The following is a 16,031-nucleotide window of genomic DNA, read 5'->3' on the forward strand; positions in this document are numbered from 1 at the left end:
AGACTATGGGATGTAATTGTAGTAGAAATAGTGGGCTTCTGAATCTGCACAAAGTGTCTTTTGAGAGCAAATACAGCATATTGTTATCATTTCTCTAACTGTTTCTGACACACAAGTGCATTTAAATTCATAACTATCAACCTCATTATTACATGCAAACCTCTCTTGGCACCTCTTAATTACTCCACTACTTGAGAGACACAAAAAGGAGAATGCCAGAATTGATTTTTATTATTTTGCTACACTACAATTAAGCTATGATTGCATTAGGCTTCCTGATTCTAGTGGGCTACGAAGAGGACTGTTCCAAATCCCATCTGGCTCTTTTAGGACATTGTCAATGTCCACTTGAAGTTGAGTTCTTCTGAGATGGTTTTATCTGAAGGAGAAAAAAGACCATATTTGCATTAGAAGAAAAAGCTAGGCAGTTCAAGAAGATTTTTCAGAGATTACACTGATGCCCTTCCAGTGCCACTCACTCCTGCCATTTTATTTTGAGCTTTTTGTATGCCCATGGTGGCGAACCTATGACACGCATGTCAGCACTGACACACATAGCCATGTTCGATGACACATGGTCGCATAGAGAGAAGTATGGGGCCGTATGCAGAGAAGGACGTTTCATTCTCAGCTCCTGCATGGCAGGCGCATTAGCCAAGGATGAAACATTTGCTGTAGTATCGTGTAGAGAGTCTGTGCTGGAGGTCTGTGGGCCTAAACAACAGAACTCCAGAACAGAGTGTCTAGTTCTGGGACTTCCAGTTAAGCCGTTAGGGGATCTTTGACCTCACTTCCAGCCGGTGGAACAGGGAGCAGCGGAATGCTGTGGGGGATGCATCTCTGGGGGCCCTGTGATCGCCATTACCAGCAACCACATAACCACAGCAACCATCATCCAATCTACTCTTCTGGGGTGTCGTGGATTTCTAATTGACCATAATTACTGAGATAACTGAGGGGGAGGCTGGGAAGGGCGAGGGCCTGTGTCATGGGTACAGTTTCCCACAGTTAGAAATAGCAGCAGCCGTCTTAATTTATATACGGAACACCATCTTCCAGCATACTCCATTTCACCACTACTACTGTTGTGCATCCTTATTAACCCCTAAGGTAAAGGTAAAGGTTTTCCCTGACATTAGGTCCAGTCATGTCTGACTCTGGGGTGTGGTGCTCATCTCCATTTCTAAGCTGAAGAGCTGGCAGTGTCCGTAGACACCTCCAAGGTCATGTGGCCACCATGACTGCATGGAGTGCCGTTACCTTCCCACGGAGCGGTACCTATTGATCTACTCACATTTGCATGTTTTCGAACTGCTAGGTTGGCAGAAGCTGGGGCTGACTGAGGAAACTCATGCCACTCCCCGGAATCGAACTTGTGACCTTTCATTCAACAAGTTTAGCAGCTCAGTGTTTTAACCCACTGCACCACCGGGGGGCTTCTAGTTCTGCTTAATAACCCTATGTAAAGGTAAATGTTGTCCCCTGATATTAAGTCCAGTTGTGTCCGACTCTGGGGTGTGGTGCTCATCTCCATTTCTAAGCCGAAGAGCCGGCGTTGTCCGTAGACACCTCCAAGGTCATATGGCCATCATGACTGCATGGAGTGCCGTTACCTTCCCACTGGAGCGGTACCTATTGATCTACTCACATTTGAATGTTTTCGAACTGCTAGGTTGGCAGAAGCTGGGGCTGACAGCGGAAGCTCACGCCGCTCCCCGGATTCGAACCTGTGACCTTTCGGTTAACAAGCTCAGCAGCTCAGAGCTTTAACCCACTGCGCCACCGGGGGCTCCCTAGTTCTGCTTATTAACCCTGCCCTTTCCTAAAAGACAGTTGCATGTGCCATTTTGTGGTCAGTTAGGCTAGTTAACATCTTATTGCCTGCAGGGCTAACAGGCTATTTATAATTCTATCATCTGTCACTGCCCCCCCCCCCCCCCCGATGGAGAACACACAAAAAAACAATAAGGTTAAGTAAAGAGAGTGATAGTAGCAGTAGCCGACCATTTCAAGAGACATGGACCGAGATGTATGGTATTACAGTGCTCCCTTGCAACTTTGCGGTTCGCTTTTAATGGACTCGCTGTTTTGCTGATTTCAAAAAATATTAATTAGGTGGGTTGAGAGGCAATAAATATAGCCTTTCACTAATTAAACAAACAAACAAATATTGAAAGATAATTGCTGGAATCATCTCAGCTGAAAAGCCTCTGACAAAGAACTGCCTTTTTGCAAAGCCTTTGTAAAAATGGCAGATAAAAACATATCATGAAAAATGGGCAAAATTGATCAAAATTGTTATTTAAAAGAAACTGAAACCACCCTTCCCCCCCCCCCCCCAAAAGACACACTTAAAATAGTGCGAACAGCCAACTAAAGTTTAAAGGCCATTTGAAATAATGCAGACTTGACTTCCTGTTGGTACCCCCAAAGCAGTGGTTCCCAACCTGTGCTCCATGGACTACCAGTGGTTCCCAAGAACTAAAATATGGTCCACAGCCTCACCATTACTATACCATTGCAACGAGAGCAACTGGTCTTGCAAAACCCTCTTATAGTGCTGAGGCAATGGGGATGTTGGGAGAGGAGAGGCTGACTACCCATGAAAGGCGCTACAACAAGCCTCCTGACTGCTGCTTCTCCTCCTCCTTTCTCCCTCCCTCCCCTTGAGCAGAGCCATTCTATGTGACACATGGAAATGGGGGCACTTTGGTATCAGTTCTAGATTATTAAATATGGTTTTCTTTGGGGGAGCAGATGGCGACTACTGGATAGCATATGTTCTGTATCAGAAACTAGAGGTAATGTGATCTATCCAATGCAATAACCAAACCAAATCTAAAGCTGACCAAAAACGGATTCATAACTCTTTTGGTACTAATGTTATCAAGTAGTCCCTGGGCAAAAAAATAAAATAAAATAAAGGTTGGGAACCACTGCCCCAAAGGGATAGAGTCAATTTGACTTCTCTTGGAAGGGATCAGTGATATAATTTTTGATTATATCATCTTTGCATTCAAATATATATAATTGTGATTTTTCTCTCACTGATGGTGAAAACATATTTTTGATTCTCCCCATATTTGACCATCTTGGAGTTCCAGAATATTTTTCACACACACACTTTCTCCACAGATGACAAAATTTCCTGTGCAGGATACACAGTTTCCTCTTTTTAAAAAAGGTATATGTGTTTGTGTTGGAAAGCTATTTTTTCTGTGCAGAAAAATTCACTGGAATATTTCAGGATGTTCAAATATGATGGGAAACACTACAAAAATTATTTCCCCCTCTATGTTTTGATTGGGAAGAAGTACCAATAGGGAGGTCATCTGTTTATGTGACATTCCCTGAAAATGTGATGTGGTATTTTCCTGAAAAAAAAGAAGGAAGGACCCAGTCTCTGCTATCATGACAAGAATATTGGGGACATGAGGAAGGCTTTGGTCACAGGATTGCATGAAAAGGCAGTTGACTCCCATGCTAGAGGTCTTGCTTGGATATACTTACCACTCACAATCTTCATCATCATAATCATAATAATAATCATCATCATCATCATATAGGGGATCCTCGGGTTCTTCCTCCACGAAGGGATCCTCAGGTTCTTCCTCTACAGATGCCGGTGGCTCTTCTACAGGGGTTGATGGCTCTTCTACAGTGGTCTGTGGCTTTTCTTCAGGGGCTTGGGGCTCCTCTATGGGGGTCTGTGGCTCTTCCATGGGGATCTGTGGCTCTTCTTCGGGGGTCTGTGGCTTTTCCTCTACAGGGGCTGGTGGCTCCTCTATGGTGGTCTGTGGCTCTTCCATGGGGGTCTGTGGCTCTTCCATGGGGGTCTGTGGCTCTTCTTCAGGGGTCTGTGGCTCTTCCATGGGGGTCTGTGGCTCTTCTTCAGGGGTCTGTGGCTCTTCCATGGGGGTCTGTGGCTCTTCTTCAGGGGTCTGTGGCTCTTCCTCCTCTTCCTCAGGCTCAGGCTCTGGCGCTACAGTGGGTATTAATTTCTGAAGCTCTTCAGAAACTCCAGTCGCTGAGAAATTATCCGCCCGGAATGCCCAGCGTCCTGGGACCTCCACATTGCTAGTGTTAATAATGTTGAGAATATGTGCAGAGCGGGAACCAGGGATACTATAGTAGTTTTCATTATCACCAGTGTTGAATCCAGCCTAAAATAAAAGCATCATCAGCCATCTTTGTGCAATATTCAACCACTTTCTTTATCTTTAAAGTACAAACTTTATCTATTTACCGTTAACCATCCTAGGATATGAATCTTCCTCAGATCAATGAAAGAGTCCAAAGGTCTAAATATAAAAATGACTAGGTTCCTTAATTACTGCAGAAGACAACCAGTGAAAGGGCTACTCTGTTATAGGCTGCCACGCATGGACAATGCTCAAGAGAGGTCTTTGCCTCCAGCTCATCCTTCACATTTTGATTCTCACTTCCTTACCACAGCCTCTCAAAGGAACCTCCAAACTATCACCATAGCAAACTGGATATCCCAACTTAGCCTTGTTACATTAGGATATGACAAGCACGCCTGGTGGGGACGAGAGACAGGGCCTTCTCAGTGGTGGCCCCTTGGCTGTGGAATGCCCTTCCTGCAGATATTAGACCGACCCCCTCCTTGCTGGCATTCCGGAGGAAAGTAAAGACCTGGCTGTTTGAACAGGCATTCGACTAAGCAGTGTGACTGATTGACTGACTATCGGATCACGGAATATCGGATAACGAGTTTGGATTCTGATTTCATTGATGAGACCTGATGGATTTGTTATATTGATGTAGTGATGTATTGATGTTGATGTTTAATGATTTGTGATGCTATTGCTTTTAAATGCTTAATGATTTTGTATTGTGTATACCTAAATTGTTGTAAACCGCTCTGAGTCGCCTAAGGGCTGAGAAGAGCAGTACACAAATAAAGTAAGTAAGTAAGTAAATAAATAAATCTGTTTATATCAGTATTCATTGTGTATTTTTAAAGGACTGGGGTCATACTATATATTCAGAGGGGATGCATACCTTCCCCATCACACCTGATTATTATGATTATTACAATTTGAAAATACTGTGCTTTGACTCAGAAGACTGGCTCCTCCTAATCCATTGAATACCACTACATCACATTTTTATTTTTCTAATATTGAATGGTGACATAGCATTGGAAGACTTGAACTACCATTCTCACGAGGTTTTAGCTCACAGAATGGATCCTGATTTTCAGATCAGTCATAAAAACAGCATCTCAGCAACAAATTAAATCGTAGTAAATTAAAAAAAAACATGACTAGAATCCTGTGTCATTCCATTTCTGCAATGTTTTGCAGACAGATTCCAACAGATTACTGATGGAATGGAGCAAATGTCATGTTATAGGACCATTCAGATCATGTTCAAAAAGTCTCAGGGGCCCTTCCACACAGCCCTATATCCCATAATATCAAGGCAGAAAATCCCACATTATCTGAGTGTAGACTCAGATAACCCAGTTCAAAGCAGATATAACATAGAATAACCACAGAAAGGCAAAATAAATCTAGAAAGTAAACAGGAAAATACCAAAGAAATCAAAATAAAGGAAGAGAGAAGAAATAAAGATAAACAAAGAAGGATAAGAACATGGCAACGCAAAGCGCCAAAGGGAAAAGCACACCCCTAATAAAGACTCAAAACCAAACGAAGAAGGACTCCCTGACCGACGAGAACGCACTTAGCCAAATACTGGCAGAAATCATCAAGATCTCCACAAAGCAAGACACACAACATAAAGAATTGCAAGATGAAATCAAAAGCATGAAAGCAGATCTCAAAAAGGACATAAATAAACTACAAGAAGACCTAGACAAAATGAAAAAAGAAAACCAAAAAATCACTACTGAACATGGGAAAATGGAAAATAAAATTTCCAAGTTGGAAAATATAAGCCAAAAGATACAGCAACAAACAGAAATGATTGAGAACAGGGAATTGGAGTATCAACTGAGAATCAGAAATCTAGAAGAGGCCAAAGATGAAAACGTAAAACAAATTATGATTGAACTGTTAGCAGACCTAATGGACGTTAGCACCGAAATTATAGGCAACGATGTGGACAGAGTTTACCGTGTTCCCACTGGTTATGCTAAAAAACACAGAACAGCAAGAGACATCGTAATTACTTTCTGTCGGAAGAGCACCAGGGATGAGATACTGAAAGAAAACGCCAAAAAAACTGTATTCTACAAGGAGAAAAAAGTAACGATAATGAAGGAAGTGACGCAGCAAACCCTAATAAAAAGAAGGAAATATGCTTTCCTAACTGAAGAACTCAAGAAGAGGAAAATAAAATTCAAATGGGAAAAAGTGGAGGGCATCACCGTCACACTACACGACAAACAATACTGGTTGAACACAAAAGAGAAAGCCAAAATCTTCTACACAGAACATATCAAAGCCAAACCACAAGAAACTCCACAAAGGAAATTCCTGGACAAACAGACAACGAAAGACCTTAAAAGGCAAGAAAGATCAGACACAAATCAAGAACGTCAAGATGATGGAGAAGAGAACATAGAGGAAGAAGGAGAAGAAGAAGAAAACAAAGATGGGATCTCATGGAGTTTTCTCCAGAAAATTATCAATTAATACCACAAGAAATTCTCCAATGGGAAATGACAGAGAACAGCCATGAATAGGGACATCAAAATATACTCTAATAACATCAACGGTCTCAATTCGCCAAGCAAACGCCAAAAAGCCTTTAATTTTCTGAAACAGAAAAATTTGGACTTAATTGCTCTCCAAGAAACGCACATCTCAAGCAGACACACAAAGCACCTTGTGAACAAGAAATTAGGCAATGAATTTTACTCATCACACTGTGGAAAAAAGAAAGGGGTTGTGATTTATGCGAAAGACTGGTTAAACCCAGAGCAAGCCTTCAAAGATATGGAGGGGAGATATGTGGGAATATTAATTGAAATAAAAAATAAAAAATGGCTTATTTGTAATATTTATTCTCCAAATGGGGCCAAAGGCAAATTTATAAAAAAATTGAAAAGAGAAATAGATAAACAAAGTTGGGATGAATTAATAATATTGGGGGATTTCAATGGGGTAGTGGACATCAATTTGGACAAATCAGGGAAGAAAAAACAGAATAAAACTAGCCAGCTGCCCAAGGTCTTTATACAACAATTAGAAAGACTAAACCTGCAGGATACATGGAGACAACATAATGGGAATACAAGAGACTACACATATTTTTCAGGGAGACATCTTACGTGGTCCAGAATTGATATGGTTTGGGCAACGAACTCTGTAAACCTAAAAATTAAAAAAATAGACATACTGGCCAGAACCCTCTCGGACCACTGTGCAATTGAGTTCGCAATTAAAGGAAGGAAAACAACATACAGATGGAGGCTAAAAGATTATCTATTAAAAAAAGAGGAAGATATTGAAAAGAATAGGGCACAATTAAAAGAATATATTGAATTAAATAAATTAGAAGAGACATCTAAATATACACAATGGGAGGCCATGAAGGTGGTCATGAGAGGATATCTCATGCAACAAGATGCGGTAAACAAAAAAAATAGAAATAAAGAAACTAAGGAGATTCTAGAAAAACTAACTGAAAATGAGAAGTTACTAAAACAAAAGCCTAGGGAAAAAAAAGAATTCTCATCATAAACACACTCAGGAAACAACTACAGTTATTACAAAACGAAAATTTAGAAAAACAAATGAAATTTGCAAGGTTAAATTACTTTCAAAACGCAAATAAAACGGGCAAATGGTTAGCAAACAAAGTCAAGAAACAAAAACAAAAACAACTGATAACCAAAATACGAGTCAAAGATAAAACTTACACCGAGGATATCGGCATAGCCAATGAATTTACCACTTTTTACAAAGAATTATACAAAGGTTCAGAAGCAAATAAGGAGAAAATAACAAAATACTTATGTGAGCTTAATTTGGCAAAATTAACAGATAAACAAAGAGACATATTAAATGGAACAATGTGTGAGATAGACACAGCCATTAGAAAATTAAAAAATAACAAGGCGCCTGGACCAGACGGATACTCAGCCATCTTTTACAAAACCTTCCGGAATGAATTAGGCCCCCTTTTTCAGGAGATCTCAAACAATATATTGGAAAAAGGAATTGTCCCCAAATCTTGGGAAAAAGCAAACATAGTCTTAATACACAAAGAAAACACAGATACAACCGAAATTAAAAATTATCGTCCGATATCACTTTTAAATAATGATTACAAAATCTTTACACTCATTATAGCAGAGAGACTAAAAGAATTTCTAAAAGAATGGATCTCCAATGAACAATCAGGCTTTCTCCCCAACAGACAAATTAAAGACAACACCAGAACATTAATTAATATAATCGAATATTATGAAAGACATAATGAAAAGAAATTGGCACTACTTTTCGTAGATGCCGAGAAAGCATTCGACAAAGTAAATTGGGGATATTTGAAATTATTAACAAAAGAGTTAGACATGGGATTCCACTTTAGGAATGTAATAGATGCAATTTACAAAAATCAAGAGGCCACCATTATAAATAATGGACAAGAAACCCAAAAGACGATCCAAATTTCCCAAGGCACGCGGCAAGGATGCCCACTATCCCCATTATTATTCATTCTCATAATGGAAACTCTAATAAGAAACATAAATGGAGATGCAAATTTAAAAGGACCAAAAATTTAAAAATAACAATATAAACTCAAAACATATGCAGACGATGTGGTGTGTTTCATTGAAGACCCAATAGAAAATATTAAAAATTGGTTAAAAAAAATTCAGGAATTTGGAACATTAGCGGGATTTTATTTAAATAAGCAAAAAACAAAATTGATAGTCCAGAATATGGATGGGGAAGCGAAAGACACTCTACAAAAAATAGCAGGAATTCAAATTGCAACCAAAGTAAAGTATCTAGGAATTAATATTACTAAAAGCAATGCAGCACTAATAAAAAACAACTATGTAGTTCTATGGGAAAAAATTCAAAAAGATATGGTAAAATGGGGAAAGCAAAACATCTTCTTCATGGGCAAAATTGCACTAGTGAAAATGATAATACTACCACAGCTACTATTCCTCTTTCAGACCATCCCAGTCATCAGGAACAATTTCCTTTTCAAAAAATGGAACTCAGATATTTCTAAATTCATATGGGCAAACAAAAAACCGAGGATTAGCCAAAAAATTCTAACAGACGATAAAAAACGAGGAGGCCTGGGACTACCAGATTTAAGAAGTTACTATGAAGCCTGTAACTTAGTAGCCATCAAAGATTGGACAACACTCAAAAACAATCATATACTAACTCTGGAAGGTCACGATTTAAGAGCAGGGTGGCATAGCTATTTATGGTACGACCGGAGAAAAATAGAAAAAAATTTCACAAATCATTTCATTAGGGCAGCCTTGATAAAAACGTGGGAAAAATATAAAAGTAGATTCTTTAGGTATACCCCACTCTGGATTTCGTCAGTTGAGGCAAAACATAAAAAAGAAATAGGGGCAGAAATTTGGCTAACCTATAACCAGGCACTAAAGAAAAATGAGGAAGGAAAGATGGTACCAAAATCTTATGAAGAACTCCAAAAGTTGAACCCAAAAATTACATGGTTAAGTTATTTTCAGATTCGGGAGAGTTTTAAAGAAGATGAAAAATTAGGTTTTGAACAAGAAAGGGGGTTATGGGATACAGTTATGGAGAAAAATAAAAAAATAATAAAGCTATTATACAAACAACTACAAATATGGAACACGGAAGAGGAACAAGTCAAAGAATGCCAAATAAAATGGGCTCAAGATTTAGGACACAATATTATGATAAATCAATGGGAAGAAATTTGGACAACTAAAATCAGATACACCATTGCCAGTGACATAAAAGAAAACTGGTTTAAAATGTTTTACCGCTGGCACTACACGCCAGAAAAAATAGCAAAATTTAAAAAAACAAACCAGAACATTTCGAACAAATGCTGGAGATGCGAAAGAAAAGTAGGTACTTTCTTTCACCAATGGTGGGAATGTGAGAAAATTAAAAAAATTTGGAAAAAAGTTCATCAGGCCTCTCAAAAAATTTTAAAAATGAAGTTCCCATTAATGCCAGAGACCTACCTATTAGGAATAACAAAAGAAACTAAAATGAATAAAAATCAGGACAAAAATTTATTTTTATTAAGCACAGCGGCCAGAACAGTGGTTGCGAAAAAGTGGAAGCAAAAAGAAGCACCAACCCAAGAAGACTGGATTATAAAGGCTTTTGACATAATACAAATGGACAATTTGTCCCAAAGAATAAACGGAGTGACCAAAAAAACAGACTGGACCGGCTTTAAGGATTTCCTAAGAACAAAAGAAATCTCAATTATAATAGATCTGACCAATTTCTAGAAGAAATAAGGAAAAGAAATATTGTCAGCGTATGAATTGAAGAAATGGACTACTTTTCATTGAAGATGAAGACTCTTTAGAAGACCCTGGGAAGTCACAATCATGGACAGAACTGCTGGTGACGGGCTCTCACAAACCCCCCTTTCCCCCCCCCACCAATCCACAACCCTTAACCCCCTCTCTTCCATACCCCACAAGGATCCTTCCCCCCCCCCTCTCCGTCCCCCATCCCCTGTTACCCCCCCTGCCCCTCACAATGTTGTAAAAACTGAAACTCAATAAAAATTTATTTTAAAAAAAAAAGAAAAAAAGAAAAAGCATGAATGCATTCCTAGTCACACTGCACATATATTATTTGTAATGCAAAAAAAAAAAAACACTTTAAAACAATTCAATAATTCAAATGAAGAACAATTTTAACAAATATAAACATTAGTATTTCAATGGGAAGTGTGGGCCTGCTTTTGGTTAATGAGATAGGATTGTTGTTGTTGTGTGCTTTCAAGTTTTTTCAGACTTAGGTTGACCCTGAGCGAGGGCCGGGTAAATGACATTGGAGGGTCGTATCCCGCCCTCAGGCCTTAGTTTGAGGACCTCTGGTAGACAGTAGACACCATTCCCACACTTTACCAGGCTAAATAAGCCAGGTAAACCGTGGGAATACCCACCCCCCACCCCCCTCCCCCCAAGCCCCCAGACCCCTTAGAAAAGTAATAAAAACTTACCCATCCTTCATTACAAGCCTCGGCCGGCTCTCCCAGCGCATAGGAATGATGCGCCAGGAGAGTGGGGGGGGGGGGGCGCGGGAGGAGGAGGGAGGAACATCGCTTCCCTTCCTCCCCCCACTCTCCTGGCACATCATTTCTATGCGCCGGAAGAGCCAGCTGAGGCTTGTAATGGAGGATGGCTAAGTTTTTATTACTTTTCTAAGGGATCTGGGGGCTTGGGGGGAGAGGAGTAGGACCTCCACGCGTTCTCTCGGGCTAGTCCCAAGAGAACGTGTGGACACCCACCCCAGAAAGCATGCACTTTCTGGGCTGGGTGTAGACAGGCCCCCAGAAAAATCCAGTTTTTTTTAACACGTATGCTTCTGGGATAAAGGCCTGTCTGGATCTTGCATAAGACATCACTCTGCTATATTCCCAAACTGGAATGGGAGGCATTTTATTGGTTCTGCCATTAGCTGTGGGTGGGGTGTGTATGAGTATGACAATATCTCCTCAAAACAAACCATTCTTAACTATCTAAACTTGTCATACATACCTGTGCTGGGGTTCCTCCCAGACCTGTCTTGCGATCTCCGCCACTTGCTGTACCAGTGGTCCATTGTATGTCGCCGTAGTTGAGCATAACCATGGAAATGTTATTGCCATTTGTTAAGACACACTGGAAAGTGTTTGTCTGTTGCAAAGACATACAGAATGAGTTAAGTTACAGCATTTTTGCGCTATTGCACTGCTCATCCACTGATCTTAAGATCTCAGCAAGTTAGTAGAGGAAGCATTTGTCCATCTTCTTTTGCTACCGCTATTCACTTGCTAAAGTATTCTCATTTATTTGAGTTCTTTGTATTAGAACTGATAAAGTGATTAATAATGATATGGCAGGCAATGTTTAATACTGGAGTGAGCAAATTGATTTACTGAGATAATGGGCTCATATAACTTGACATGTCCTTATTGCTCAGGAGACAATTAAATTGGTAAAACTGTGCCTTAAAACAATACTACTTAAGAGTTTTCGTTTGTATGCTATGTAGCTTACCTTATTGGAACGACTTCCGAAATAGGCCACATGATCCCAGGTGGCAATGAAAGCCCATTTGGCAGTGAAAGGCATATCAGGAAAATGTTTATTCATGTCCTTGGTTATAGTATCTAACATTATTGGGTCTTTTGTCTCCCGATACCAGATATCTCCCCCTAGCTTATTGTTGACATCTCCCCAGTATGGGGCAACAAAAGCCTCTCCATCTGTCAAAGGGATAGCTTTGGGGGTATATTCAGAGACAGGTTCATCAAAGGAAACCACACCATTGTTGTTAACCTGTGATAACACAGAGAACCGCAAAGCATGCATTATTAAAATAGGCAGAAAAGGAAAATGCTGTTAAACCGGTCGGTCATCCTAAGGATTACTTACTTCTAGGTATCCCAGAAATTCAGTTTGTGCAAAACCCCTTTTAAGCCAGCCAAAAATGTTATGAATGTTAATTCTTCTGCTGTGAGTTCCTTGGGAGCCTGCATAGTATAGTGGTTTGGTTTGTCTGATCTTTTAATTTATTTATGCAATGTTTCAAAACTATTTGTACATTATCTTGGTAATCCCAGTGGGCTGACAACTGAGACATAAGTAGAATATTGTGTGGTTTCCAGGCTATATGGCTATGTTTCAGCAGCATTTTCTCCTGTTTTGCTTTCATCCTAGGCTATCACAGATGCAGGCGAAACGTCATGATAAAATGCTGCTAGAACATGGCCATACAGCTTGGAAACCACACAACACCCCAGTGATTTCGGTCATGAAGGCATTCAACGACAAATAAGTAAAATGATTGGAAAATGATGGTTCTGTAATCTGTCTCTGAGGGTTTAATATTAGTGGGTCATAGAAACCTAGTAATTATCAAGGCCTTCCATATTTTCAAAACTTTGCTCCTAGTCCATTACCAGTATCACCCTGAGTATTTCTAAATGGGATGTTGTAAAGCTAAAGGGCAAAGCTATGATCCCCAATGCTTTACTAATCGCATGGGATGAAGTCCTTAGTAATACATGTCCTTTCTTTACTGTTTGGAGACGGCTAGTATCAGCATTTGCTATAAGCTGTTTCCGTTCTGAAAATTGGCATGTTTCACAAAATGCCTTTTTCATGCCAGAGGGAAGTGGTAAGTGTGTGCTCCTCTAGATGCTATTTGACTCCATTTCCCAACAGTCCTAGTCAGCATAGTCAAGGGTTAAGTATGCTGGATGTTGTAGTTCAAAAACATCAGGAAAATCCTGATTCTTACCTCTGCCATAAGATAGTAACATAATTTTAACAACAACCTCCACCTCCCAAATAGGATAATTTTTATCATTATGCTCTTTTTGTGTTTTTCTCTATGACAAAAGAAATCATACGCACAAAACAGGTGGTATGGTTCACGCCAAAGTACTTGAAAGGCTCTGACATATGAATTTCTGGTGATGTCCCATCATCATCCTTGGGGGTCTTCTGATCTCCTTCAGCTTCCCCATAGGGATACATAACATCTCCTGCAGAGAAGTACATACAGATCATGTACAATGTCAATGCCAACACAGGGCTATAAGGAAGGGTTTTTGTTTTTGTTTTTGTAAAGTAAACCCTCATTTACTCTCCTCTTCCAGGAGGTCATCACTCTTCCTTTTCTGTAAGTGGGAAGCCTCCTTAAAATGCCTTGGAGAGTATGTGCGTGGCTCTTCCTCCCTCCTCCTTGGCTCTTGGAGCTGCCACCTTGTGTCATTGCTCCTGCTGCTGCCTCAGTCTCTCATGCAAGGAAGATGACTCCTCTTTCCCCTTTGCATCTCTTACTCTCCTTCCTCTTCTCCTTTGTGCAGCCATGGCAGCTCCAAGAGCTGAGGAGAGGGTAAGAGGCGTGAAGGTGGAAGAGGAGGACAGCTTCGAGAAGGTGCTTCCTTGCATGAGAGATGGAGAAAAAGGAGAAAAGTGCCCAGCACAGCAGCAGCAGCAAGCAAACCAAACCATGCCATTGCCAAAAATGATGGGAAGGGGAGAGAAATCCCCACCCCGCCCTACCCCCTGTTGCTGCCAGTCAAAGAAGTGAAATAGTGAGGATGGGCTCTGGGCTCTGTGTGTGTGGTGTGTGGAGCATCATTTAGCAGGAATGAATGGTGCCCACCCCACTTCCCTGCTGCTCCTGCTGCTCCTGGAGAAGTTAGAGGACAGGGCCAGCAGAGGGAAAGAGGGAATGTTTTAAGGAGATTTTATCTATAGAAAGAAAAAAATCCCTAAAAATTGAGGGATGGCCCAAATGTTATAAAACTTGATGGGCTAAGAGTGGTATATGTGCTCTCCATGTGTGGTAATTTTCAACAAAGATCCGCATATTCAAAGCAATGGTATTCCCCATAGTAACCTATGGATGAGAGAGCTGGACCTTAAGGAAGGCTGAGCAAAGGAAGATAGATGCTTTTGAACTGTGGTGTTGGAGGAAAGTTCTGAGAGTGCCTTGGGCTGCGAGAAGATCCAACCATCCATACTCCAGGAAATAAAGCCCGACTGCTTATTGGAGGGAAGGATAGCAGAGGCAAAGATGAAGTACTTTGGCAACATCATGAGAAGAAAGGAAAGCTTAGGGAAGACAAAGATGCTGGGGAAAATGGAAGGAAAAAGGAAGAGGGGCCAACCAATGGCAAGATGGATGGATGGTATCCTTGAAGTGACTGCTTGACTCTGAAGGAGCTGGGGGAGGTGACAGCCAACAAGGAGCTCTGGCTTGGGATAGTCCATGAGATCATGAAGAGTCGGAAGCAACTGAACGCCCTAAAGCCCAAAAACTGAAGGGAAGGGGAACCTGGGGAAGCCTGCTCAGAGTGGCCAATGGGTCAAAAATTTTGTATTTTTGATTGCAGAACAAAAACACCCATTCAGAAAGGTGTCCCTTTCAGAAAGCGTTGGAAACTAAAATGGGGGTGGGTGGGCTTACGAATGAAAACAAACAAAAATGGATAGCGACAAATACACAAGCCTAATGGTTACCCTTATCTGAGCCATCATTAGTTGCAGCAGCAACAGAGCTCCACATCAGTAAAAGAGCAATGGTCAGGACCTCTCCAAACAAAGCTGTGATGCCAAACAAAGCACAAAGTAAGTGCTGTCCTTGTTTTCCCTGCACCATGGAGTGAAGGGAAAATAGGATGGCAGCACTGGCCCATGTAAACAGTGAAACTGGTTCTAAATTGGAACTGACTGAGTGCAGGGCTGCTCCAGAGTTTCAGGGAAGCTCAGAAATGTTCCCCAACATGTGCTAACACAGAACAAAACAATAGGATGGGATGGAAGTGGGACCTTAAACCTGCAACACTCCGCCCAAACAGGAATGGGACAGAAGGTATATTAGGAGACCAAAGTCCTTGGGTGTCATCTGGATGTCCAAGAGTGACTTCTGGCACAATTTGGGGTTTGTAGTCTATGTCATTGGGCCCTAAAAACCTTACTAGAATAAAAGTAAAAATACAGTCTATGATTGTATACTTCCCCTTTGTGTCTTGCATATTGTTTCTTGCAATTTGAATGTTAAATATGATATTAAAAGTTGTTAATAAAAGTGTTAAAGTTAATGCAAGCCTTAGAATGAATGTAAACATCCCACCTATAGTTTTATACCTTCCTTCCAATTTTGAGCTTTGAGAAAAAAGGAAATAGTTGCATTATTAAAATATATATCTTAGGGAGCTTTCACACTACAAAGTATTCAATTGTAGCAGGCAGTCATGAGTGCATTTCACAGAATCCTGGTGTCTAGTTTGTAAGAAGCCCTCTAGCCTAGCTTTAGCTTAAGATATCACCATGGTAGCTGAAGTAGAATCAAATGCAATAATTGTAACGTGGGACAGCTTC

The 16,031-nt window shown here is 40.5% G+C and overlaps 1 protein-coding gene across 1 annotated transcript; it reads right to left on the reverse strand.

Moving 5' to 3' along the window:
• Positions 1–220: 220 nt before the first annotated feature.
• Positions 221–15,309, reverse strand: LOC137094847 (alpha-tectorin-like). Its single transcript, XM_067460756.1, has 6 exons — positions 15,171–15,309; positions 13,554–13,684; positions 12,192–12,473; positions 11,691–11,828; positions 3,511–4,163; positions 221–379 (listed from the first exon to the last, which is right to left on the reverse strand). Coding segments are annotated over exons 1-6 (1,344 nt in total). The 3' UTR covers positions 221–378.
• Between the last annotated feature and the right edge of the window lie 722 nt (positions 15,310–16,031).

The sequence above is a fragment of the Anolis sagrei genome, chromosome X (assembly GCF_037176765.1).
Source record: "Anolis sagrei isolate rAnoSag1 chromosome X, rAnoSag1.mat, whole genome shotgun sequence".
NCBI classification, from domain to species: Eukaryota; Metazoa; Chordata; class Lepidosauria; order Squamata; family Dactyloidae; genus Anolis; species Anolis sagrei.